This window comes from Panthera pardus, unplaced genomic scaffold, assembly GCF_024362965.1.
Source record: "Panthera pardus isolate Hobbes unplaced genomic scaffold, ASM2436296v1 HiC_scaffold_15, whole genome shotgun sequence".
In the NCBI taxonomy this organism is placed as follows: domain Eukaryota; kingdom Metazoa; phylum Chordata; class Mammalia; order Carnivora; family Felidae; genus Panthera; species Panthera pardus.
The window spans coordinates 38,822,105-38,848,384 of record NW_026526710.1 but is presented as its reverse complement, the minus strand read 5'-3'; the positions used below and the strand labels follow the sequence as shown (position 1 = coordinate 38,848,384).

Below are 26,280 nucleotides of genomic sequence, written 5' to 3'. Positions count from 1 at the left end.
GGCTTGAAGTCCTGAGTGTATAATTAGGCTGCATATTAGATGACCTGCTGCAGTTTGCAAAATAAAGGACATTGCAATGTAAATGCTGCTGAGGCAGGACAGTATTGTCAGGACACCTGCACACACCCACTGTGGGCCTCTGGAGGATATACCAAAGAGAGGAAGTGAAGGGTTCATGACCTATGTATCTCCTTTACCCTACAACCTACAGAGCCTTCCAGGGAGGTCCACAGTTACTGCCTCAATGAAGGAAAACACGATGGGACTACATCAAAGGGGTGTAGCTGCAGAAGAAAAAAAAAATGGATGTAGGGACAGTGGATAAACAAGATAAAAAGGCTAAGTGGAAAACTGTAAAATAATTGTCTAAGACAATGGCTACATTTTCAGTCCAGATGATAGGTGCATTTTTGGAAAGGTGGCTTGGACAGACTCCCCAAGGGAGGAGGGTAACCATGGCCATAGCCCTTTGAGGTTCTGCCTAGATTAACTACTCTGGAGACCTTAGGACCATCATGAGACTGGACACTAGGTGGAGCAATTTATCTCTTCTAGGACACAAGTAAAGCCAGAGGGTTGGGAGGTTAGGCAAGAGAGAAGTGGGGAAAAAAACAGGCAAGTGGCAGAAAGGAGAAGAAAAGAAACGGGAGAAGAAAGGGAACAGTCATAGAGAGTGGGGCTGAAGGAAAAGAATGTTAGAAATGAAAGGGAAAGTAAGAGATGGACAAATAGACGAATATGAGAAAGTGGGGAAAGAAAGGGAAAAAAACCATGTTGGGAAAAGAATAAAAATCGTCACCATCAAATAATTATTAAAAATTGCTTACCCAGTCGCACAAGATACTGTATCGTCAGAAGAATCATGTTTTCCACACTCAGGAGCTGGCTGCCAGTCAACCCTAAATGTTCCAAATCTTTGTTTTCCAACTGTGGAATCTTGTAGCAATTCACCAGCAGAGGACTCACAACAATGTCACCAACATTTCCATAGAAATAGGGTAAAGTGCCATAGCCTGCCCCAATAGAAGCAGGTCAATAAAATTCAACATTTCTTTTTGAGGTCCAACCAGGTATACTTGCTCAACTAGGATTAAAGATGCTTAACAAAGTTTCCTGCCCTCTTAGGTGACTACCAAACAAATCACTCAAATATCCTAGGGAATTCACTCAGATGCTTCTCACTTATATTAAATCAGATGAACAGGAAGCAAAAGACTCAGATTATATTACCTCTGTTTCCCACAGAAAGGACATGTTAATATTATATCTGCCACAGAGAATTGATGAGAATTTGCAAAACATCTCTGTATCCTTTTGTAAAACTGCAATGATAAAATATTTCCCAATAAAATTCTTGATCAAGTTTCTTTCCCCATAAGACGACAGAACACAAACTACAATAACATGTTTCATTTCCTGAGGTTTTCTTAAACATTTTAAAAAGCTAAACTCATTGATCACCAGCAATATTCTTCTAGTCACTGGTACTTGCAGGTTCCTACTCTTTGTGCTATCTTAGTTATTTTTATGTTCCCTTCTTAAATGTCCATAAACAGCCTCAAATTATCTTAGAAGTAGATAGGACAAAAATATGTTGAAATGCACCCTATTTTGGTGGTGTGGTAAAGAGCGTAGTCCCTCTGTGAGACCTTCTAAAAGGCAGACACCAAATGGTCCCATGTTCCAAATATCTTTCCAAGGCTTAGCTGCATTATGCATGCCACTCAGGTGTTCAATAAGAACTTCCTGACCATATGGAATTTAAACAACTGGGGTTCTCCCAATGCCTATAGGCCCAAGAGCAGTGGATAGGGCAGCCTGATAAAGGACAGGGCTTGAAGCAAAACCATCCATGTCAGTAGGCTCCAGTCAACCAAAAGAAGCAGATAACACCTCACATAGACATACCCTAAAGATCCAGTGGAGCTTATACACCCTATCTGTTCAGTTCCAACGGTAAAGCAGGTAGTCTCCTTCTGATCTAGGATAGCACCCAAATGAGGTGACTCTTGATGTGAGTCTGAAAAGCACTAAGTTAGTCCTGGAATCTAGAGACCTCTAAATGTCTGCACCTCTACTTATAGACATCTTGGAAACACTCAGACTCTGTAAACATACTAATTCACAGATGCTTCTCCATGGTTCAGATATGCAACTCTGGGACTTCTTTGTTCTCCTGAGTGGGGCCTGTTAGCTGGTTCAGCTTGTTTTTTCATTTCTCTGTGGTTTGGCTCCCTTTTCCCCACCTTGTCCACTCTTGCCAACCCTTCAGGAACTAACTGAAACATCACCTCTGAGAAGTCTTTTCAGACTCCCTCCATGCAAAGTTAAGCTCTCTCTCCTCTGAGTTCTTGTAGTTCTTGGTTGTGAACCTGTACTAGCTCAAGTATCACAATGTTGTACTTATTTAAATGATAGACTCCCTACTAAACAGTATTCCCTGCAGGCAAATAGACTGCCTTATTTCCAACTTCTAGTCACATGTTTAATATAGCATGAGAGAGCTGGCCAATAAAAGCTGAAAGAATTAATAAATGGATAAATGACTACATGCATGAACAAATATGGATAAATATATGAAGAATGAAATGAAGAAACACTACTAGATGCCAGCAGACACAGGCAATTTGGAATTCTTTCCCCTTACCTATCAGAATTACTGGTCTAACTCCTGAGTTAGTCAGCAGGTTTTCAGGAACAATTACAGTTTCCCCTGCAGGAATGGGTCGAGGTTGTAAAATTCCAGTTAATGGGGTCTGTGGAACTGGGGCAGATAAAAGGGACTCTGGAAAAAAAGTTGTTTGACAAGAAGGATTAGACATGAAAGCTAAGTGAAATACAACTGAAATCAACAGTCTTAATACTTTTAATATAGAAGTTTTAGAAGTCTAATCGTCCATTGTTCTTTAATTAAAGTAATTCATGGTTTATTATATAAAATTAGAAGTGACAAAAACAAAAGGAAAAAAAATCAACCATAAATCATCATCTGGAGATAACTACTATTTAGCATTTTCATAGTTTTTCCTAGTTGTTTTTCCACATGCAATCTTTTGGATTCTGTTTCACAGTTAACTCCCCCACCTCCACTCCAATTATCGTGGTTTATCTGTTCATTATAGAGAATTGGAAAATTCCAAAAACAGTGAAGAAGGTCAAACTCATCACTAATCAGTACTATGTAGAGTCAAACACAGTAACATATGGGCATGATTCTTTGTATATATAGAATCTCTATGTAGTCTTTAAAACTAAACAAATTTTTGAAGAATCCCATCCATCTCTTAGAATTGGCATGTTTACATTTGTCTGTGCTTAATACAGCAAGGTAGACTAGTGTTTGAACATTTAACAGTAGGTACCCAATGGCTATGGCTTGGTTATTATAAAGGAGAACAAGTTGGGTTTTTTTTTTTGGGGGGGGGGGGTAGTTTCTAGACCAGAAATAATAGGTGCAGGTCACATAAGGAACCAGAGCTCAGGAGAACATATCTAATAGCACAACCGGCAAAACAAGTCCATTTGTGACCTGTGCTGGTGGGTTACTAGCATCATGCCGCATGTAAAGAATGGCTTATTGATACTGTGGGCCAAAACAAAGCCAGATGCTAACTTAAGATCCATTGTGATGACACATGTACTTTTAGGGAAGACAGATGTGATGGGGACAAAATATCAGCTACTATTAATTTCCTTACATAATACAGGACATAATGATTAAGGAAATTTATCTCCAATGGTTCAGGGAGAGAATAGAAGACACCTCTGCTAATTAAAAAAACAAACAAACAAAAAAACTTAAAACCCATCTTACCACTTCTTGAAAGAGGGCGAACTGTAGGAACAGGTACAACTAAACCAGGTTGGGGGACAGGTGACCCAGGATACCATCCCCGGTGTCGTTTCTTTGGTGGCCCAGAAATAAACATGGTAGCTGAAGGCAAAAAGAAAGATGAGCCTTGTCCTTACTAGTGGAAGAAAAAAGAGAATTCAGAGTAACATGGGGCCTTTAATTTGATTATACTCAGAAAGTCTAAGCCACTCTTCTAGAGGTAAAGATAAAATTAGAAAAAGTCACCCTAACAATACCACCTCACATTTGTATGCTGTTTTACAATTTACAGTTTTACCCAGATTATTTCATTTAATTCTGCCAACAACCCTGTGAAGTTGTAGGATAAGTATATTTTTATACCAATTTTGTAGGTGGTTAAAGGAAGGCTCAGATTTGCCCAGAGTCACACTATAGAGACGAACCTTGAACTCTGTATCTTGGTCAGCAAAGCTCATGGTTTTTCAAGACATTTCCTTTTACATCTGTTTCAACACTATTTTCTAGTGAGGCTCATCCTTGTAAATCACCAAGATATTTAATCATCATTGTTCACACCAATCATAAACCTTCAAAACTTTGGACGAGAAGCTAAGGAAAAACTGGGAGTGTACTGTCAGATAATTCATCACTCCAAACTCCATAGCACTTCTTCCATAATTTAGGTACATTCTTTCAAAACTCTAAGATGGGTATTGTACCTTGGTCTCCTGATGCATAGCTAGGTCTTGGTGATAATGAGTAATTTCCTGGGCGGGCTGGAGTAGAGCTGGAGGCACTGCTCTTCCCTCCATGGCTACTGTTTCCATTAGCAGCATCTGTACCACATGAGAGGAAGACTCAGAACAGAGGCTGAGCAGAACACTGCATTCTGTGACACTGAATTTTTCCACATGCAATCTTGATAAACCGCACACTGCAGGATTCAAAGACATCTCACGGACAGGACAGTACAGTTGTGTAAAACTGACTACAACCATAAGACTGGTACCTTCTTCAAAACGAAATGTCACCTAAAAATAATTTTCTGGGATCCTAAGAGATCTTTTACAATCATTTTCAGTGAAGCCTTTGGAGATGGTGGGTGGAAGAAAGAGAAAGTTGTTTTGTTTTGTTTTTATATCTTGGGAATTTTCAAACATATACAAAAGTGGAGAAAATAGTATAACAAATTACATACCTATCACCCAGCTTCAACAATTATCAACACATAGCCAATCTTGCTTTATCTATACTCCCTCTCCCTTCCCCCTCACCCAACATACACACATACTTGCTCTAGATTATTTTGAAGCAAACTTATTTATATCATTTCATCCATAAATGTTTCTAATGAGTTTCTAAAAGAAAAGAACTCTTAAGAACATACTGTAATAAGGGCACCTGGGTAGTTCAGTTGGTTAAGCGTCCAACTTGGGCTCAGGTCATAATCTCACAGTTCTCAAGTTCAAGCCCCATGTTGGGCTCTGTGCTGACAACTCAGAGCCTGGAGCCTGCTTCAGATTCTGTGTCTCCCTCTCTCTCTGCCTCTCCCCCACTCGTACTCTGTCTCTCCCTCTCTCACAAATAAATAAACATTAAAAAAATTTAAGAACATAACTGTAATGTCATTATTATACTTAAAATTATCCATGATTAATAATTTCTTAATATCAAATATCCCATTAATATTCAAATTTCCCTCCAGTTATCTCAGAAATATGTTTGTTTTTTTTTTACAGTGGACTTCCTCAAAAAGGAAGGTTCAAAAAGGATCTACACATTGTTTAGTTTTTATGTCCCTTAAACCTCTTTTTTTAAGTTCACAATTATTTACTCATATAATAAAAATACAGTGTTCACATTTCATGGATTGTCTCACAAATTTTAAGAATAATTTGAAAAAAAAAAGAATAATTTGTTTGAATCAGGGTAAGGTCATACACTGCAAGTAGACTTAAGATTATGTAATTTTTGCTGAGTTTCCCAGACTCTTTAGGGTGTCAGTTATATCCTTCCCCCTCCACCTCTCCTTAAACCTCCTTTAATCTATAGGATTCCCCTTCTTCTTTTTCTTTCTTCCAGTTAATTTGCTGAAAATCTGGCAGAATTTCTCATTTTCTGAATTTTGCTGATTGACTATCTATGGCATCATTTAATGTCCCCTCTTTCCTATACACTAATTGTTAGATACAGAGGTTGGCTCAGATTCAGGATTGAATTTTGGGGCAAGCATATCTCATAAATAGTGTCATATTCTTCCATCAGCAGGCACATAATAACTGGCTTTCTCTCTTCTTGTCATGTTAAGAAAGAGCAGGGGGTTCAAGAGCTGTTATCTTAATCCTCAAATTATAAAGCTGTCCATCAAGGGGTGCCTGGGTGGCTCAGTTGGTTAAACATCTGACTTTGGCTTAGCTCACAGCTCGTGGGTTCAAGTACTGCATCGGGCTCTGTGCTGACAGCTCAGAGCCTGGAGCCTGCTTCAGGTCCTGAGTCTCCTTCTCTCTCTGCCCCTCCCCTGCCCGTGCTCTGTCTCTCAAAAATGAATAAATATTAAAAAAAATTTTTTAAGTTGTCCATCAGTCCATCTGATGGTTTTAGCAACTATGCTGGTTACTGCCAAGATCTATAATTTCACTAATTTTTAAAATATTGTAACAACTTGGATTCAGTTTGTTCAAGTCTATAATCTAACCAGAAGGTAGATTCTACAAGAACTGTTGGAACAGAATAAGAAACTTGTAAAGTTTCCAAGAATGATAAGCTCTCTTCTCATTCTTCCTCTGCCTCTCTGACCATTTATTTTCCTTAAACACTGGAATTTTCGAAAATATTATCCTTGTTAACAGCTTGCCTTCTCCTACCTTTCCCCTTAGCAGATACTATTTACCCTGGTGATTTTTTTTTTTTTAGGTAGGCTCCAATATGGGGCTTGAACTCAGAACCTTGAGATCAAGACCCGAGTTGAGAACAAGAGTCAGACGCTTAACTGAATGAGCCACACAGGCAACCCCCCACTGGTGATTTTAACCTCATGTACAATAAATTAGATGACTGTTGAGCAGCTCCACTTGGATTATTCCACTTGGGTATTTCAAACTTAACATGTCCGAAGTTGAACTCACAATCTCCTCCTGGAGAACCTGCTCCTTCTTCTGTATTTTCTGTCTTAAGTAATTGCATCACCATTAGCAGAAAGATGGATGCAGACCCGAGACCGCTTCTTACACTTCATGCTTACATTAATCAGACAAATTCTGCTGATTTTACTTCCTGAGTAGTTCTTCAATATGTCTCTTCCTCTACAACCTATTATTATCCAGGTCAAGGACCTCATTCACCTAGACTACTGAAATGACCTCCAACTAGTTTTCCTATCTTTTTTTTTTTTTTTTTCTGCCCAAGTGATCTAACTCAAGTTCAAATCAGACCAGATCAACTCCTGTGTTCCATAAGTTATAGAGTAAAATCCATTCTTCTTAGCTTGGCCTCTGGTGACCCTTTCCTTGCCCACTACTTGCTCCCCTCCTGCCACTCCCTGAGTTTTACGTTTTATGGTTCTAACAAGTCCAAACCAGTGGAAGTTCCTGCACACATCATGCTGCTTCTTTTCTTTCCTTTTCCTTTCAAGCTTTGATCTTGGATTTTCCCTGAATTTGAAGTATCTTTCCCCTACTCCTTTGTGCAGTGAATATCTCCTCATAGTTCAAGACCAAGCTCCTCCAAGAACTCATTCTTCATTACTCCCTAAAATGTTGGGCTAAAACTCTCCCTCCTTTGTGCTCCCCCAGCATATTGCCGTATTTACTGTAGTACACTGAAAATAACTTCCTATAGGTCTATCCCCCCAACTAGGTTATTAGTTCATTAGAGGTCAGGGATTGAGCATTATTTATATTTGTATCCTCAGTTCCTCAAAATAGCAGGTACCCAAGAAATGTTTGCTGAACAAAACCAACCTGCTCTGTCTTCCCATGTGCCAAATGTCATTCCTTGACTCTTCTGGTTGGAGCACAGAGAACACAAAGCTTTGTATAATAATACAATATTAGAGACAGCCCCACTTCTGTCTTCAGCTGGAAGGAAAAGAGCTTCTGTTTTCTTGTAGCAAATTGTCAACTGGATTTCACGTAAGTCTTTTATAGACTATGTATTTACCAAAGAAATATAAATGAGGAAAACATCACCTGCAGCAAAAGTCTTCCCTACAACCTGCAAAGATAAAGCCAGTGGCTTCACAACATTCTTATTCCGGGTCAGGTCCTGAGCTCCACTTAAATTGATTGCAGAATTAGCTGGACTGAGAATCGGTGAATCTTGAAAATGAAACAGGTTGTTCAAATTAGAAACTATTTTACATGCAGGAAGAAAGTTAATTCATCAAGAAAGAAATGAGAGAAAGCAGATTGTAAAATACCAGTTTTATCCTTGACCTATTTTAAGAAAGTCATTTTCTCTGTATTCAGGTTTCACTTTCTTTGTATGTATTTAACAAACACTATAAGTTACTATGTGCTGGGTACTAGTATATGTACTTTAAATATATCAATTCACTGAATTCCTATAAAAACTCAATGAGATAGGTAGTATTACTTTAAGGAGTAGTAGTCATTTAACTTGGTCAAAGTCATATGACGTGGCATCAAGGATATTATTATGTGCCATATTAAAACTGTCTCAGGGGTGCCTGGGTGGCTCAGTCGGCTTATGTCTGACTCTTGACTTCAGCTCAGGTCATGATCTCACAGTTCGTGAGAAGGAGCCCCGAGGCAGGCTCAGTGCTGATAGTGTAGAACCTGGTTGGGATTCTCTCTTTCTCTCTCTCTCTCTCTCTCTTTCTCTCTCCTTCTCTCTCCTTCTCTCTCTCCCTCAATAAATAAATAAATAAATAAATAAATAAATAAACAAACATTAAAAAAAATCTTCACAGTTCCCCTTAAAGTTGTATTTTAATTAAATATATTTAATTCTATTCAGATGAGTTTGTTATTTAAAAAAGTTGTTCTGCAAACTAAGTCATTGCAACGTAGGAAGAAGTACTTTCACTGAAGGAGTTTGCTTTAACTTTTGGAATAAACTTGAATTAATTTACCTATATAATGCTAGGTACATCCAAAAGGTGGTTCCCATTTGGATTCAGAAAATAATGCAGCTCAGAAAAAACACATGCCATTTCAGAAACAGGCCATGGGGGATATAAAGACTAAAGCCAAATAGAGTTTTCCAAAATAAGTATAGACCCCCAATCAGTGACTCTATTCTACCAGAAAGCTTAATCAATTAGTACCAGCAAGGGTCAAAGGGATTGTGAAAATTTGAAAAGAAAAAAATGTTCTAAAGAACAGGATATTGATGGTACTACATTAGGAATTATCTAAAAGATAGTATTTGTATACAATGTGATTACTGATACATCTAATCAGTGTTCCTCATAAGAACTCAAAAAATTGAGTTTTGAATGGCTCAAAAAACTCAAAAACTAAAAAAAGTAAAAAAAAATTGAGTTTTCTACTGGCTTAACAGAGTTAATGTGCCTCTCTGGGGGCCAGACTTACCACCCAGGAGCAATTTTAAGGTCTATAGGAAGAGGCCAGCAACTGCATATACATTACAACACTGCAGAAAACTGAAGACAGTTTTTTATATCTTATAGGATAGGAATCCTAGGGGAGTTTGATGTGCTATTATATAGGTTAGTCATTATGTTTTGGGCCACAATTGTATTGTTTGGAACAAGGCTAGTAACTTACTATAGTGGTTTATACCTATAATGTTAGCATATTTCTAATAGTCCAGGTAAACATATAGGCGAAAAGTAGTTGATCAATTATGAAGGGTTGTGATTTACCTTATTTTTTCAATTCACTGAATGCAAATTAGCACAGACCAATATTTTTAAAATAATGAAAAGGAAAAAAATTAATGTACAAAAATCAGTCTTCATATATATAAACAACAATAAATAGATAAATGCCTAGGAATAAGCTTAATAAGAAATGTACAAAACTATATGGAGAAAACTTTACGAAACTTCTTAATATAATGTCCGGGATTTGTTTCATCTATTTACTTATTTATTTATTTATTATCAAACCTGCTTTATTGCATGTTTTAGCACAACTGTTCCAAGCAAAAACCATCGTTTTATGTTAACCATATTGCATTCATTTGCACACCTAAAGTGTCATTTCTCCAGTTATTTTACCAGAGCCACATTTACAATTATCTGTAAGGTCAAATCTATTTTTGTAATACATTTTATTTCTTATTTTATATAGATATAGATATAGATATAGATATAGATATAGATATAGATATAGATATAGATATAGATAGATATATATAATTTATTGTCAAATTGGTTTCCATACAACACCCAGTGCTCATCCCAACAGGTGCCCTCCTCAATGCCCATCACCCACTTTCCTCTCTCCCCCACCCCTCATCAACCCTCAGTTTGTTTTCAGTATTCAAGAGTCTCTTATAGTTTGCCTCCTTCCCTCTCTGTAACTTTTTTTTCCCCCTTCCCCTCCCCACTGGTCCTCTATTAATTTTCTCAGGATCCACATAAGAGTGAAAACATATGGTATCTGTCCTTTTCCACCTGATTTATTTCACTTAGCATAATACTCTCCAGTTCCATTCACATTGCTACAAATGGCCAGATTTCATTCTTTTTCATCGCCAAGTAGTATTCCATTGTATATATAAACCATATCTTTTTTATCTGTTAGTCAGTTTATGGACATTTAGTCTCTTTCCATAATTTGGCTATTGTTGAAAGTGTTGCTATAAACATGGGGGTATAAGTGCCCTTATGCATCAGCACTCCTGTATCCCTTGGGTAAATTCCTAGCAGTGCTATTGCTAGGTCATAGGGTAGGTCTATTTTTAATTTTTTGAGGAACCTCCACACTGTTTTCCAGAGCAGCTACACCACTTTGCATTCCCACCAATAGTGCAACAAGGTTCCCGTTTCTCCACATCCTTGCCAGCATCTACAGTCTCCTGATTTGTTCATTTTAGCCACTCTGACCAGTGTGAGGTGGTATCTCGGTGTGGTTTTGATTTGTATTTCCATGATAAGGAGTGACATTGAGTATCTTTTCATGTGCCTGTTGGCCATCTGGATGTCTTCTTTAGAGAAGCGTCTATTCATGTCTTCTGCCCATTTCTTCATGGGATTATTTGTTTCTCGGGTGTGGAGTTTGGTGAGTTCTTTGTAGATTTTGGATACTAGCCCTTTATCCAATATGTCATTTGCAAATATCTCTTCCCATTCCGTCGGTTGCCTTTTAGTTTTGTTGATTGTTTCCTTTGCAGTGCAGAAGCTTTTTATCTTGATGAGGTCCCAGTAGTTCATTTTTGTTTTTAATTCCCTTGCCTTTGGAGATGTGTCAAGTAAGAAATTGCTGCTGCTGAGGTCAGAGAGGTTTTTCCTGCTTCTCCTCTAGGGTTTTGATGGTTTCTTGTCTTACATTCAGGTCCTTCATCCATTTTGAGTTTATTTTTGTGAATGGTGTAAGAAAGTGGTCTAGTTTCATTCTTCTGCATGTTGCTGTCAAGTTCTCCCAGCACCATTTGTTAAAGAGACTGTCTTTTTTCCATTGGATATTCTTTCCTGCTTTATCAAAGATTAGTTGGCCCTACATTTGTGGGTCTAATTCTGGAGTCTCTATTCTATTCCATTGGTCTATGTGTCTGTTTTTGTGCCAATACCATACTGTCTTGATGATTACAACTTTGTAGTAGAGGCTAAAGTCTGGGATTGTGATGCCTCCCGGTTTGGTTTTCTTCTTCAATATTACTTTGGCTATTCGGGGTCTTTTGTGGTTCCATACAAATTTTAGGATTGCTTGTTCTAGCTTCAAGAAGAATGCTGGTGCAATTTTGACTGGGATTGCATTAAATGTGTAGATTACTTTGGGTAGTATTGACATTTTAACAATATTTATTCTTCCAATCCATGAGCACGGAATGTTTTTCCATTTCTTTGTATCTTCTTCAATTTCCTTCATAAGCTTTCTATAGTCAGGATTTGTTTCAAAATACTGATGGAAGAGGGGCACCTGGGTGGCTCAGTCAGGTAAGCGTCCAACTTCAGCTCAGGTCATGATCTCATGGTTCATGGGTTTAAGCCTCACATCAGGCTCTGTGCTGACAGCTTGGAACCTGGAGCTTGCTTCAGATTCTGTCTGCCTTCAGATTCTGCCTCTCTCTCTGCCCTTCCCCCACTTGCCCTCTGTCTCTCTCTCTCAAAAATAAATAAACATTAAAAAAAAATTTAAAGTAAAATATTGAAGGAAGGAAGGGGGAAGGAAATAAGACTAAATAATATTGGCCATGTGCTCATAATTTTGCAGTCAAATGCTCTGCCACTCATGTGCTCATAACTTTAAAGCTTGGTCTATGGTTTTGGTTCACAATATTAGTCTATTTTTTTTTAAGTTTTTATTTAAATTCCAGTTACAGACAGTGTAATATTAGTTTCAGGTGTACAATATAGTGATTCAACACTTCCATACAATCCCCAGTACTCATCAAAACATATGCACTCATTAATTCCCATCACCTATTTAACCCATTCCCACACCCACCCACTTCTGGCAACCATTAGTTTGTTCTCTAGAGTTTAGAGTCTGTTTCTTGGTTTGCCTCTCTCTCTCTCTTTTTTTTTTCCCTTTACTTGTTTCCTTTGTTTCTTAAATTCCACATGAGTGAAATCATATGGTATTTGTCTTTCTCTGACTTACTTCATTAGGCATAATACTGGCCAGCTCCATCAATGGTATTGCAAATGGCAAAATTTCATTTTTTTAATCACTGAGTAATATTCTATGATATATATATATATCACATCATATCTTTTTTATTCATTCATCAGTTGATGGACACTTGGGCTGTTTCCATAATTTGGCTTTGGAGATGATGCTGCTGTAAACACTGGGGTGCATGTATCTCTTTGTATTAGTATTTTTGTATTCTTTGGGTAAATACCTAGTAGCGTAATTACTGGATTTTAGGGTTGTTCAATTTCTAACTTTTTGAGGAACCTCCATACTGTTTTCCACAGTGGCTGCACCAGTTTGCATTCCCACCAACAGTGTGTGTGGGGTTCCCCTTTTTCACATCCTCACCAACACCTGTTGTTTCTTGTGTTGTTGATTTTACCCATTCTGACAGGTGTGAGGTGATATCTCATTGTAGTTTTGATTTGCATTTCCCTCATAATACGTGATGATGAGCATCTTTTCATGTGTCTGTTGGCCACCTGTATATCTTCTTTGGAAAAATGTCTATTCATGTCTTCTGCCCATTTTTCAACTGGATTATTCATTTTTTAGATGTTTAATTTTATAAATTCTTTATATATTTTGGATACTGACCCTTTATCAGATATGTCCTTTGCAAATATCTTCTCCTATTCCGCAGGCTGCCTTTTAGTTTTGTTGATTGCTAGTCTATTTTTATATGTATTTTAACTTTTCATATTAAAGATTTCTAAAAATTAAAAAATATTTACTTCTGAATATCATGAAAATAGACTTGAACAAATGTCAAGATATACCAAGTTTCTGAGCAGGAACATTCAATGTCAAAAAGATTAAGTCATGGGGCAGCTGGGTGGCTCGGTTGGTTAAGCATCTGACACCTGATTTTGGCTCAGGTCATGCTCTCGTGGTCTATGAGATCAAGCCTTGCATTGGGCCCAGTGCTGACAGCATGGAGCTGCTTGGGATTCTCTCTCTCCCTCTCTCTCTGCCCCTCTCCCACTCATGCATGCTCTCTCTTTCTCTTTCAAAATAAATAAACTTTAAAAAAGATGAAATCAAGCTAGGTTAATTTATGAATTTAATGTGATCCTAGAAAAATACCAACGGGTTTAGATATTATTAGAATAACTACTAGAATTCTTAGAATGTTTATAAAGTAGGTAAATTGATGTAATGTTGATAAGGAAAAAAAAGAAACACACAAGGATAGCTGGAAACATTCTGAAAAATAAGAGAAATGAGGGGAGCCTAATATGATGACATAATAAGGCTTATAAAACCTCAGTCAATAAATACTGTAGTCTTGGTGCATTAGTAGACAAATAGAATAATATAACAAAAAAGCCAGTAAGAAATAGATGCAAATACACAAGAGAATTTATATAAAAGTAGCTCAAAGCCACAATGAAGATGAACCCATTCAATAAACTGTATTGAGGCCATTGGATATACAAGAAAAAAGTTAAGATGGACCCACATCTTAAGACTAAGCACCAAACAAAGTCAAATGGACAATAGATATAAATTCAAAAACCGAAGATACAGAAATAATAAGACACAACGTGGAAGAGTTATCACCTTAAAATGGAAAAGGGCAAACTATTGTTCAAAACACAGAACCCATTAGAAGAAGGTTTATATAGGGGCGCCTGGGTGGCTCAGTCGGTTAAGGAGCCGACTTCAGCTCAGGTCACGATCTCGCGGTCTGTGAGTTCGAGCCCCGTGTCAGGCTCTGTGCTGACCGCTCAGAGCCTGGAGCCTGTTTCAGATTCTGTGTTTCCCTCTCTCTCTGACCCTCCCCCGTTCATGCTCTGTCTCTCTCTGTCTCAAAAATAAATAAACGTTAAAAAAAATTTTTTTAAATAAAAAAAATTAAAAAAAGAAAAAGGTTTATATATATAATTCAGCTACATAAAAATTAAAAAAAATATGTATGACAAAACATACTATATCCATGCAAACAATAGCTAGAGAGGACTGGAGTAGCCATACTAGTATCAGAAAAAAATAGACTTTAAGACAAGAATTGTTATTAGAGAAAAAGAAGGATATTTTATATTGATAAAAGGATTAATTAACTAGGAAGACATAAAAATTAAAAACATACATGCACCTAAAAAGAGCCCCAAATTCGTGAAGCAAAGACTGACAGAATTGAAGGGAGAAATAAGCAATTCAATAGTAATCGATTGAGACTATAATATGCCACTTACAATAATGAATAGAAAAAGTAGGGAGGTGATCAACAAGGAAACAGAATACTTGAACAACACTATAAATCAACTAGACCTAACTGAAAGCAATAAAACATTCTCCCACCAAAAGCAGAATACATATTCTTCTCAAGTGCACAGGGAAAATTCTCGAGTATAGACAATATGTTAGATGATAAAATAAGCCTCAATAAATTTAAAGGAAATTACATCCTACAAACTACATTCTTTGACCTCAATGGCCTCAAACGAGCAATCGATTACAGAAGGAAATTTGAAAATTCACAAATATGTGGCAATTAAACAAGGCACTCCTAAATAACCAATGAGTCAAAGAAGAAATCACAAGGGAAACTAGATATCACTTTAAGATAAATTAAAATGAGAGGTGCCTGGGTGGCTCAGTTGGTTAAGTGTCCGACTTCAGCTCAGATTATGATCTCACAGTTCATGAGTTTGAGCCCCGCATGAGGCTCTGAACTGACAGCATGGAGCCTGCTTGGAATTCTCTCTCTCTTCTTCTCTCTCTACCCCTCGCCAACTCTCTCTCTCTCTCAAGATAAATAAATGAACTTAAAAAAAAAAAAAAAAGATTGGCATGCTGGTGTGGTTCAGTCAGTTAAGCGTCTGACTTTGGCTCAGGTCATGATCTCGTGGTTCATGAGATGGAGCCCAGCATCAGGCTCTACACTGGCAGAGCAGAGCCTGCTTGGGATTCTCTCTCTGCCCTCCCCCACTTGTGTGCATTCTCTCTCTCTCTCTCTCAAAATAAATAAATAAAAATTTTTTAAAAAGATAAATGAAAATGAAAAACAACATATGGAAACTTATGAGATGCCATTAAAGAAGTGCTCACAGGGAAATTTATCACTGTGAGTGCCTATATCAAAACAGAAGAAAGCTCTCAAATAACTAACCTCTATCTTAAAAAACTAGAAAAGGAAGAGCAAACTAAACTCAAAGTAAGCAGAAGAAAGGAAATAATAAAGACTACAGCAGAAATGAGTGAAGTAGGGAACAGAGAAACAAGAGCAAAAATTAACAAAACCAAGTTTGTTTTTTGAGTAGACAAAATTGACAAACTTTTAGCTAGATTGCCCAAGAAAAAGAAAAGATGCAAATTACTAAAATAAAAAATGAACAAGAGGGTATCACTGGCAACTTTCTATGCCATTATTACAGACTGAATTGTGTTCCCTCCCCCCCAAAACTCGTATTTTGAAACCTTAATGCCTAGTACCTTTGAATGTGACAGTATTAGGGCACTTGAGTGGCTCAGCTGGTTGAGCATCTGACTCTTGATTTTGGATCATGTCATTATCCCAGGGTCATGGGATTGAGTCTTGTGTCAGGATTCATTCTCTCTCCCTCTACCCCTCTCCCTCTGCCTCTCTTCCTCTCTTTCTCTCTCAAATAAAAAATAGAGACTATATATATAAAGAATGTGACAGAATTTGGAGATAGCATCTTTAAAGAGGTAATTAAGATTAAAGAAGGTCATGAGGGTGGGGTGTTCATCTGACTGGTGTTCTTATAAGAAGAGGAAGAGACACCAGGGATGTACACACACACAGAGGAAGGGCCATATGAAAATGTAGGAAGAAGGCAGCTATCTGCAAGCCAAGGAAAACCCAACCCTACTGTACCTTGATCTTGGACTTGCAGCCTCTAGAACTTTGAGAAAATAAATTTCTGTTGTTTAAGCCACTCAGTCTATGATATTTTGTTATGGCAGCCCTGGCATACAGACATTTAATTATATAACTCAAATGAAGTGGATAAAAAAAATACTAAGGAATACACTACAAAACTACTAGGGTTAATAAATGAGTTCACCAAAATTGCAGGATAGAAGATCAAGATACATTCATCAACTGTATTCCATGCACTTGTAATAAATGATACAAAAGTAAAATTAAGAAAAAGCTTCTTCCATTTAAATAGCATCAGAAAAATTAAATACTTAGGAATAAATTTAATACAAGAACTATAAAACTTATACTAAGAAAACTATAAAACATTATCAATAATTTTTTAAAAGATTTTAAAAGAATTGAAAGACATCTCACGCTCATGGGTCAGAAGACTTATTATTGTTAAGATGGCAATATTCCCCAAATTGTTCTAAAATTCCAGTGCAAGCCACATCAAAATTCCAGCTAATTTCTTTGCAGAAATTGACAAGCTAATCATAAAATCCATTTGGAAGTGCAAAGGACCCAGAATAGCGAAACAGTCTTGGAAAAGAAAGACAAAACTGGAGGATTCACACTTCATCATTTCAGAACTTCATATAAAGCTACAATTAACACACAGGGTGGCATTGACAAAAGGGTAGACATACAGATCAATGGAATAGCACTTAGAGTCCAGAAATAAGTCATTGCATATTATGGGTAATTAAATTTTTCTTAGGTTTATTTATTTTTAAGAGAGAGAGTGCACAAGGGGAGGAGGGGCAGAGAGAGAGAGGGAGACACAGAATCTAAAGCAGGTTCCAGGCTCTGAGCTGTCAGTGCAGAGACTGATGTGGGTTTCAAATCCATGAACTTCAAACCCACGAACTGTGAGATCATGACCTGGGCTGAAGTCAGACACTTAACTGACTGAGCCACACAGGTACCCCAGGAAATTAAATTTTGGCAAGGGTGCCACAAAAATTCAATAGGTAGAAAAAACAGTCTTTTCACAAATGATTATGGGACAACTGGAAATCCCCATGCGAAAGAATAAACTTGGACCTTTTCTTCACACCATATACAGAAGTTAACCAAAAAATTAACCAAAAAACAACTAGATGTAAGAGCTAAAACTGTAACTCTCAGGGGCAGCTGGCTGGCTCAGTCAGTAGACTGTGCAACTTTTGATCTTAGGGTCGTGAGTTCAAGCTCCACATTGGGTGTAGAGATTACTTAAATAAAAACTTAAAAAATAATAAAACTATAACACTCTCAGAAGGAAAATAAGAGTAAATGTTCATGGCCTTGGATTAGGCAATGGTTTCTTACATATGACACCAAAAGCACAAGCAACGAAAGAAAAAAATAAATGAACTGAACTTCACGAAAAAAAAAAATTGTTCTTCAAAGGACACCATCAAGAGAGTGAAAAGACTACCCATCAAGTGGGAGAAATATTTGCAACTCATATAGTTGATAAAGGACTTGTATCGAGTATGTATAGAAAACCCTTACAACTCAAATTAGAAAGATACATAACTCAACTAAAAAATGGGCAAATGATTTGTATAGACATTTCTCCAAAGAAGATGTACAAATGACCAACAAGTGCATGAAACAAATAACTCATGATTAGCCAATGGAGAAATACAAATCAATGAGGGGTGCCTGGGTGGCTGAATCAGTTCAGCATCCAACTCTTGATTTCAGCCTCAGATCATGATCTCACAGTTGATGAGATTGAGCCCCACGTTAGGCTCTCAGCTGACAATGTGGAGCCTGCTTTGGATTTTCTCTTTCCCTCTCTTTCTAGCCCTCCCCCACTCATGCTCTCTCTCAAAATAAATAAATATTAAAAAAAATAAAAATGCTTTATAAAAAAAAGCCACAATGAGATATTACTTCATGCCCACTAGAATGCCTAAACTAAAAAAAAGACAGACAGTAAAGACTATTGGTGAGGATATGGAGAAATTGGAACCCTCACACATTGTTAGTAGGAATGTAAAATGGTACAGACATTTTGAAAACAGTTCCTCAAATGGATATATACAGTTACCATATGACCCAGAAATTCCACTCATAGGTAGGAAATGAGAAACAAGGGAAAATATATGTCTACACAAAAATCTGTGCACAAATGTTCATAGCAGCATCATTAATAATAGCCTCAAAGCAGAAACAATCCAAATGTCCATCAACTGATAAATGGATAAATAAAATACGGTATATCCATAAAATGGGATTTTTTTCAGCAGCAAAAAGGAATGAAGTACTGATACATACTGAACTATGGATGAACCTTGAAAACAATATGCCAAATTAAAGAAGCCAATCACAAAGGGCCATATGTTGTATGATTCCATTTATATGAAATGCCCAGAATAGACAAATTCATAAAAATAGTGGATTTGTAGTTCCCAGGGGCTGGGAGCAGAGGACTGAAATAGAGAATGACTGATAATGGATACAGGGTTTCTCTCGGATGAAAATGTTCTGAAATTTATTGTGGTGATGGCTGTAAAATTCTGCAAATATACTAAAAACCATTAATTGTATACTTTTAATGGGTAAGTTGTAAGATATATGAATTATATCTCAGTAAAGCTATTATTTTAAAAACAGTATAAGCAAAATTATAAACCAGGGATAATATTTATAACTTACAATTACACTATGCTCCTATCAACAGAAGTCAATAAGAGAATAGATTACTGTTGGAGATACATTGTTGCCCCATACCACATCCCTTTGGCCCACCTTTGATTTCAGCAGGTGCTATGGTGGACAGTTCTATGTGAGCTCCAATTCCTGGGGCAGCATCTTACCTCAAGCTTATATCTAGCTTCTTTGAGTTTTTATCTCAAGGGCTTCTCAAGGCCATCAAGCTCTGAGCCCTATGTTGTGGTCCAGAAGTGTGAAGAACTATGACACCTCTGGGGCAGCCCTCAACTAATGAAGGACTAAGAATAAATGTCCTAGCCTTCCATTCTTTGGAAGGATAATTCTGGGAAGCATTCTGCATGCTTCTTAGAAAACCTGGTAGATTCCAACCCTCCTGGTTTATAGCAACAACACAGAAAATACACTCTTAGGTTGGCTTACTCCTGCTTGCAGGCATCACTTCCCAAATAAACCACTGGCACCCAAATCTTTTCTTTGGGTTATTATTCCAGCAGAACCCAAACTATGACACAAGTCAAGGTAAAGGAACTTTCAGTGCATAGAAAGAAGATGTAAATAGCTTTTTAAAAAATGTAAAGATGCTCGATGTCAACAAGGAAAATGCAAATTAAAACCACACTCAGATATTATTTTTCACCCATCAGATTGACAACATCCAAAAGTTCAATAATAAACTTTGTCAGTGAGCTGCTATGGAAATACAAACTGACACACATGTACTGGTAGAATCTCCATGGAAAGTAATTTACAGCATTTATAGGAATTACAAATGAGTACATGTTTGACCCAGTAATTCCTGGGTATTTATGTGCATGTGAGAAATAATACATGTTGAGGTTATTCATTGTTGCACTGTTTGAAAACAATATAAATGACCATCAATAGGGGACAGGTGAAATAAATTATGGCACACAGTATAACAGCTTGCAACAATAAAAAATACCAAGGAAGCTCTTTATTGATTTGGAAAGATTTCTAAGAAACAGCAATATGAAAAAGTGAAGTGCAGAGCAGTATGCACAAAATGCTGCCTTCAGAGTAAGAAATGTGTAAAAATAAGAATCTCTGTGCTTGCTTGAATAGATATAAAGAAAATCTAGAAAGACACATGGTTACCTGTTTGGTGGAGGCATGCAGAAATGAGGGGGGATGGAAGAGAAACTTCACTGTGTATATATGGATATAGCAAATATCTATACATGTACATTTTTGAAAAATGTAAATGTTTCAAAACAGTGTAATAATTGAATTTCTAAAATAAAGACAGAAAATAGCTACATGGAGACTGACAACTGGCATCAGAAGTATGGCTTAAATTGTACAAAGTGAGAATTTACTGCAGTATTAGATTACACACAGTGATTTAAAGGATAATCCAATTTCAATGAAACTGTTTTTGCCAAGCCACCAATGATTTAATTCCCAATCCAGAACACATGTTTCAGTCCCTATCATACTGAATCCCACTGCTGTATTTATTTATGTATTTATTTATTTAACAATTATTTATTGAGCACTTACTATGTGTTAAGTAACTTGGTGGGATCTACGGGTAAAATGGTCAACAAGGCAAGCATCGTTCTTGTGCAAGTTTTCCTCTGTCTACTAAAGTATCGGTGTTCTAAACTCTTACTTATCTCAAGACAATGTGATCAGACTCCATGGCTTCATTTTTAATTTTTGAAAATTTGTTTCATATATATTCTTTACTCTATTTCATTTCATTAACATAAATTTTGGAACATACCAATTATAGAATAATCAGAAAGCATAGATGAGCATTAGATAAGGTCAGAGTAAACTCTTCAAAATGTCAATCCTATTATGTTATTTTCCTAATCTTTGCCACCTTGTATATGCTTCTATTCTTTAATTTATTGTGGATGGTGGACATTGGCATATTTAGCATTTAACACTAGTGGTTTTGATTATTTGGAAGTAGCCCCAAATTTCCAAACTGTGACAGCCTGTGATGCTGCTCATGCTCAGGCAGGAATTCAAACCCTGGGCTGTTGTGTAGTACCTGGTGCTTAGCTTAGATAATGAGTAAGCAGCTGATTGCCTAATTCTCTCTACCAGTGATTTCACATCCATTAAAAGGAGGAACTATTACGTAAGCACTGGAGGAATCACAGACTTGGCAAGTTCCTTGAGCAAGTCACAGCTCTGGTCTCTATGTTGTGGTTTGTAACTTCTTGTTTCTCCCACTAGGTCATGAGCTCCTTGAGGCATTCCCAGCTCCTGGCTAAATGTCTGTCATATCGTGGCTAAAGAAATAAAATGGAAAAAAAAAAAAAAAGCCAAAACAATCTCCTTATCCTCTTTATGCAATAGTTCAAAAACTCTCTGTTAGCCCAAAATCCCTAGGGGGGAAATACTTTCTTTAAAAAAAAGGAGCCATTTAAGTAGTAAGTAGGAAGAGTTTGAATTCTGATTTTGCCATTTACTAGCTCTTTTTGCCAAATACTAACCCTTTCTGAGATTGTTTCATAATCTGAAAAATGGCACATACCTACCTCACTATAACAGTTATGTTTAGCACAGTGCCTAAAACACAGTAGATATTCAGTAAATATCTGTTTTGCTAAACCTTTTTATTAACTTGTTTTATTTTTTATTTTTTTAAATTTACATTCAAATTAGTTAGCATACAGTGCAACAATGATTTCAGGAGTAGATTCCTTAATGCCCCTTCCCCATTTAGCCCATCCCCCCTCCCCCAACCCCTCCCATAACCCTCAGTTTGTTCTCCATATTTATGAGTCTCTTCTGTTTTGTCCCCCTCCCTGTTTTTATATTATTTTTGTTTCCCTTCCCTTATGTTCATCTGTTTTGTCACTTAAAGTCTTCATATGAGTGAAGTCATATGATTTTTGTCTTTCTCTGACTAATTTCACTTAGCATAATACCCTCCAGTTCCATCCACATAGCTGCAAATGGCAAGATTTCATTCTTTTTGACTGCTGAGTAATACTCCATTATATATATACCACATTTTCTTTATCCGTTCATCCATCAATGGACATTTGGGCTCTTTCCATACTTTGGCTATTGTTGATAGTGCTGCTATAAACATGGGGGTGCATGTGTCCCTTCGAAACAGCACACCTGTATCCCATGGATAAATGCCTAGTAGTGCAATTGCTGGGTTGTAGGGTAGTTCTATTTTTAGTTTTTTGAGGAACCTCCATACTGTTTTCCAGAGTGGCTGCACCAGCTTGCATTCCCATAAACCTTATTTTTTTAAGTAGGCTCCACACTCAACATGGGGCCCAAACTCACAACTCTGAAATCATGAGTCACATGCTCTACCGAGTCAGCCAGGCGTCCCTGTTTTGCTAAATCTTGTTAAGGATTTTCCAGATGATTGAGAACTTAAATCTTTACCATCTCTCTTTTTGCCCTTGACACCTGTATAAAATGTGGATTACATAATTTGCTTCTTTCCCAAGTAAAGTACACTGATCTATTTTCACATTCAGACTGCAATTAGAGTAACATTTTTCTTTTTTTTTTTTTTTTTTTAAATTTTTTTTAATGTTTTTATTTATTTTTGAGACAGAGAGAGACAGAGCATGAACGGGGGAGGGTCACAGAGAGAAGGAGACACAGAATCTGAAACAGGCTCCAGGCTCTGAGCTGTCAGCACAGAGCCCGACGCGGGGCTCGAACCCACGAACCGTGAGATCATGACCTGAGCCGAAGTCGGACGCTTAACCGACTGAGCCACCCAGGCGCCCCTAGAGTAACATTTTTCTAATAAGACACCATATTCCTATTTAATGCACTCTGAGGCTGCATTAATTACTTTTGTCAGCTGTGTTTTACTTTTGACTCAATTGAAACACAACTCCCCCTAAAATTAATATTAAATAAGATACCTCCCTAATCTGTTCTTATGCCTTTGATTTTTTAAACAGCTTTGAGTATAATTGACAATAAATGCATGTACTTAAGGTAAACAATTTGGTAAGTTTTTACAGATAGATATAGATAGATATAGATATAGATATAGATATAGATATAGATATTTATACACACACACACACACACACACATACCTGAACCATCACCATAGTCAACATAGTGAACATATTTATCACCCCCAAATTTCCTTGCACCTCCTTGTAATCCCTCCCTCCTGTGTGTATTCCTTATTCAAGCCCCAAGCAATCACCCACCTGTTGTCACTATAGATTATTTGTTTCATATAAACAGACTAACACAATATTACTTTTTCTTTTGTCTGTTTTCTTTCACTCACCATAATTATTTTGAGATTCATCCATGTTGTTATGAGTATCAATGGCTCATTACTGTTCACTGAGTTGTATTACATTGCATGGACATATAACAATTTCTTTATCCAGTCACCTGTATAAACATCCACCTGGATGGACATTTGGATTGTTTCTAGTTTTGGCTATTACAAATAAAGCTGCTATCAACATTTGTGCACAACTGTTTATACGGATATATATTTCTGTTCTCTTGGATGAATATCTAGGAATGGAATGGCTAGACTATATGATAGGTATATGTTTAACTTTTTTTTTTTTTAATGTTTATTTATTTTTGAGACAGAGAGAGACAGGGCATGAATGGGGGAGGGGCAGAGAGAGAGGGAGACACAGAATCGGAAGCAGGCTCCAGGCTCTGAGCCATCAGCCCAGAGCCTGACGCGGGGCTCGAACTCACGAACTGTGAGATCGTGACCTGAGCTGAAGTCGGACGCTCAACCGACTGAGCCACCCAGGCGCCCCTATGTTTAACTTTTTAAGAAACTACCAAAGTGTTTCCCAAAGTGGTTTTTCTATTTTATGTTCTCAGCAGTGTATTAGAGTTCCAATTCCTCCACATCCTCATCAATGCATGGTATAGTCAGTCCTTCAATTTTAACTATTCTAATAAATGTGTAGATATCTCATTATTTTATTTGCATTTTCTGATGACTAATGGTGCTAAGCATCTTTTCATGTGCTTACTTGCCATCCATATATCTTTTGTCCATTTAAAAAATGGATTATTTTCGGGGTGCCTAGGGGCTTAGTCGGCTAAGTGTCCACCTCTTGATTTCAGCTCAGTTCATGATCTCAGTTTGTGAATTTGAGCCCCGCGTCAGGCTCTGTGTTGACAGTGATGAGCATTTTGAGATTCTCTCTCTCCCTGTCTCTCTGCCCCTCCCCTGCTCACATGTGCGTGCTCCTTCTTTCTTTCTCTCTCTCTCTCTCAAACAAACAAAAAACTTAAAAAATGGATGATTTTCAGGGTGCCTGGGTGGCCCAGTTGGGTAAGCATCCAACTCTTGATTTCAGCTCAGATCATGATCTCACAGTTTGTGAGTTCAAGCCCTATGTTGGGCTCTGCACTGACAGTGTGGAGCCTGCTTGGGATACTCTCTCTCCCCACCTCTCTCTCTGCCCCTCCCCTGCTTGCTCTCTATCTCTCTCTCTCAAAATAGATAAGTATTAAAAAATGTATTATTTTCTTATTATTGAGTTTTTTTTTAAGTTTATTTATTTGTTTTGAGAGATAGCAAGAGCATAACAGCTTTCTTGTAGATTTCATTGAATTTTCTGCAACGATCACCTGTGGTATATAAATAAGGACAGTTGTATGTCTTCCTTTCCAATCTGAAAGCTTTTTATTTATTTTTCTTGCCTGACTCTACTGGCTAGAATCTGCAGCACAATTGGATAGAAGTGGTAAGAGCAGACATACCTGTCTTGTTCTTATCTTAAGCTAGCTGTGGGTTTTTGGTAGATATTCATTACCAGGCTGAGGAAACACCCTTCTTTTTCTAGTTTGTTAAGAATCTTTATCAGGAATAAATATTGAGTTCTGTCAATGTTTTTTTTTCCTGTATCTACTGAGGTCTTACTTTTTAATTTGTTAACATGGTAAACATTGACTGATATTCAAATGTTAAACCAACCATGCATTCCTTGGTCATGCTATATTATCCTTAACATATTGTTGGATTCAATATACTAAAATTTCATTTAGAAATTTTGTATTTATTTCATGAGGGACATCGGTTTGAACTTTTATTTAATACCTTTGATCTTGGTATCAAGGTAATGCTAACTAGAATGAGTTGGGAAGTAGTCCCTTCTCTTCTATTATTTGAATGATTTTGTGTAGAGTTGGTATTATTTCTTGTTTAAAAGTTTGGTGGAATCTACCAATGGAGCTATCTGGACCCGGAGGGTTTTGTTTTTTGTTTTTTGTTTTTTGTTTTTTTAGGAAAGATATTAATCACATTAAAAAAATTTCAATGTTTATTTTTGAGAGAGAGAGAGAGTGTGTGTGAGAGTCAGGTCGGTGGGGTGGAGTGGGCAGAAAGAGAGGGAGACAGAGAATCCAAAGTGGGGCCATGAGATCATGACCTGAGCTGAAGTCAGACACTCAACTGACTGAGTCATTCAGGTGCCCCTATTAACCACATTATAATGTATTTATGAGACACAGAGGTATTCAAGTTATCTATTTCTTTTCATGTAAGCTTTTGTAATTTGTTTTTCAAGGAATCTGTTTATTTCATCTAACTTATCAATTTTTTTTGGTGTAAAATGTCCCTAACATTCCCTTATTATTCTTTTAATATCATTGAAATGGAGGGTGATGTCACCTCTTTCAGTCCTAATATTAGTAATTTGTATCTTTTCTTTTTTTTTCCTGTTAGTGTGACTACAGGTTTATCAATTTTATTGATTTCCTCAAAGAATGAGTTTCTAGTTTTATTAATTTTTTTCTGTTTTTTTTTTGTTGTTGTTTATTTCACTGATTGCCACTTTGATCTTTATTACTTCACTTCTCCCTATTACTTTGGGGTTAATTTTCTTTTTCCTACTTTCTTAAGGTGGAAGCTGAGTTCACTGATTCAAGATCTCTCTTTTCTAATGTAGGTTTTGTGCTACAAATTTCCCTCAAAATAGTGCTTTAGTGTCATCCTCAACATTTTGGTATGTTGTTTTTCATTTTCATCCAATTCAAAATATTGCTAATTTCCTTTTGGGTTTCTCTTTTGATCCATCAATTACTTAGGAGTGTATAATTTACTTTCCAAATATTTGGAGATTTTCCAGAGATCTTTCAGTTACTGATTTGTAATA

At 36.9% G+C, this 26,280-nt stretch overlaps 1 protein-coding gene across 9 annotated transcripts in view; it reads right to left on the bottom strand.

The window, feature by feature from the left end:
- GREB1L (GREB1 like retinoic acid receptor coactivator) overlaps positions 1-26,280 on the bottom strand; it is a 278,957-nt gene that overhangs the window by 83,552 nt on the left and 169,125 nt on the right. For 6 of the 9 annotated variants that reach the window (XM_053902487.1, XM_053902486.1, XM_053902488.1 and 3 more), the window contains 5 exons: positions 8,002-8,130; positions 4,534-4,650; positions 3,815-3,934; positions 2,648-2,785; positions 828-1,013 (listed from right to left, as the gene is read on the bottom strand). In XM_053902487.1, coding sequence (XP_053758462.1) covers positions 828-1,013; positions 2,648-2,785; positions 3,815-3,934; positions 4,534-4,650; positions 8,002-8,130 — 690 coding nt within the window. Of the gene's footprint in view, positions 1-827; positions 1,014-2,647; positions 2,786-3,814; positions 3,935-4,533; positions 4,651-7,773; positions 7,972-8,001; positions 8,131-26,280 lie in introns of those variants that run through there. The other 3 variants (XM_053902489.1, XM_053902490.1, XM_019418332.2) reach the window with 2 other exon arrangements.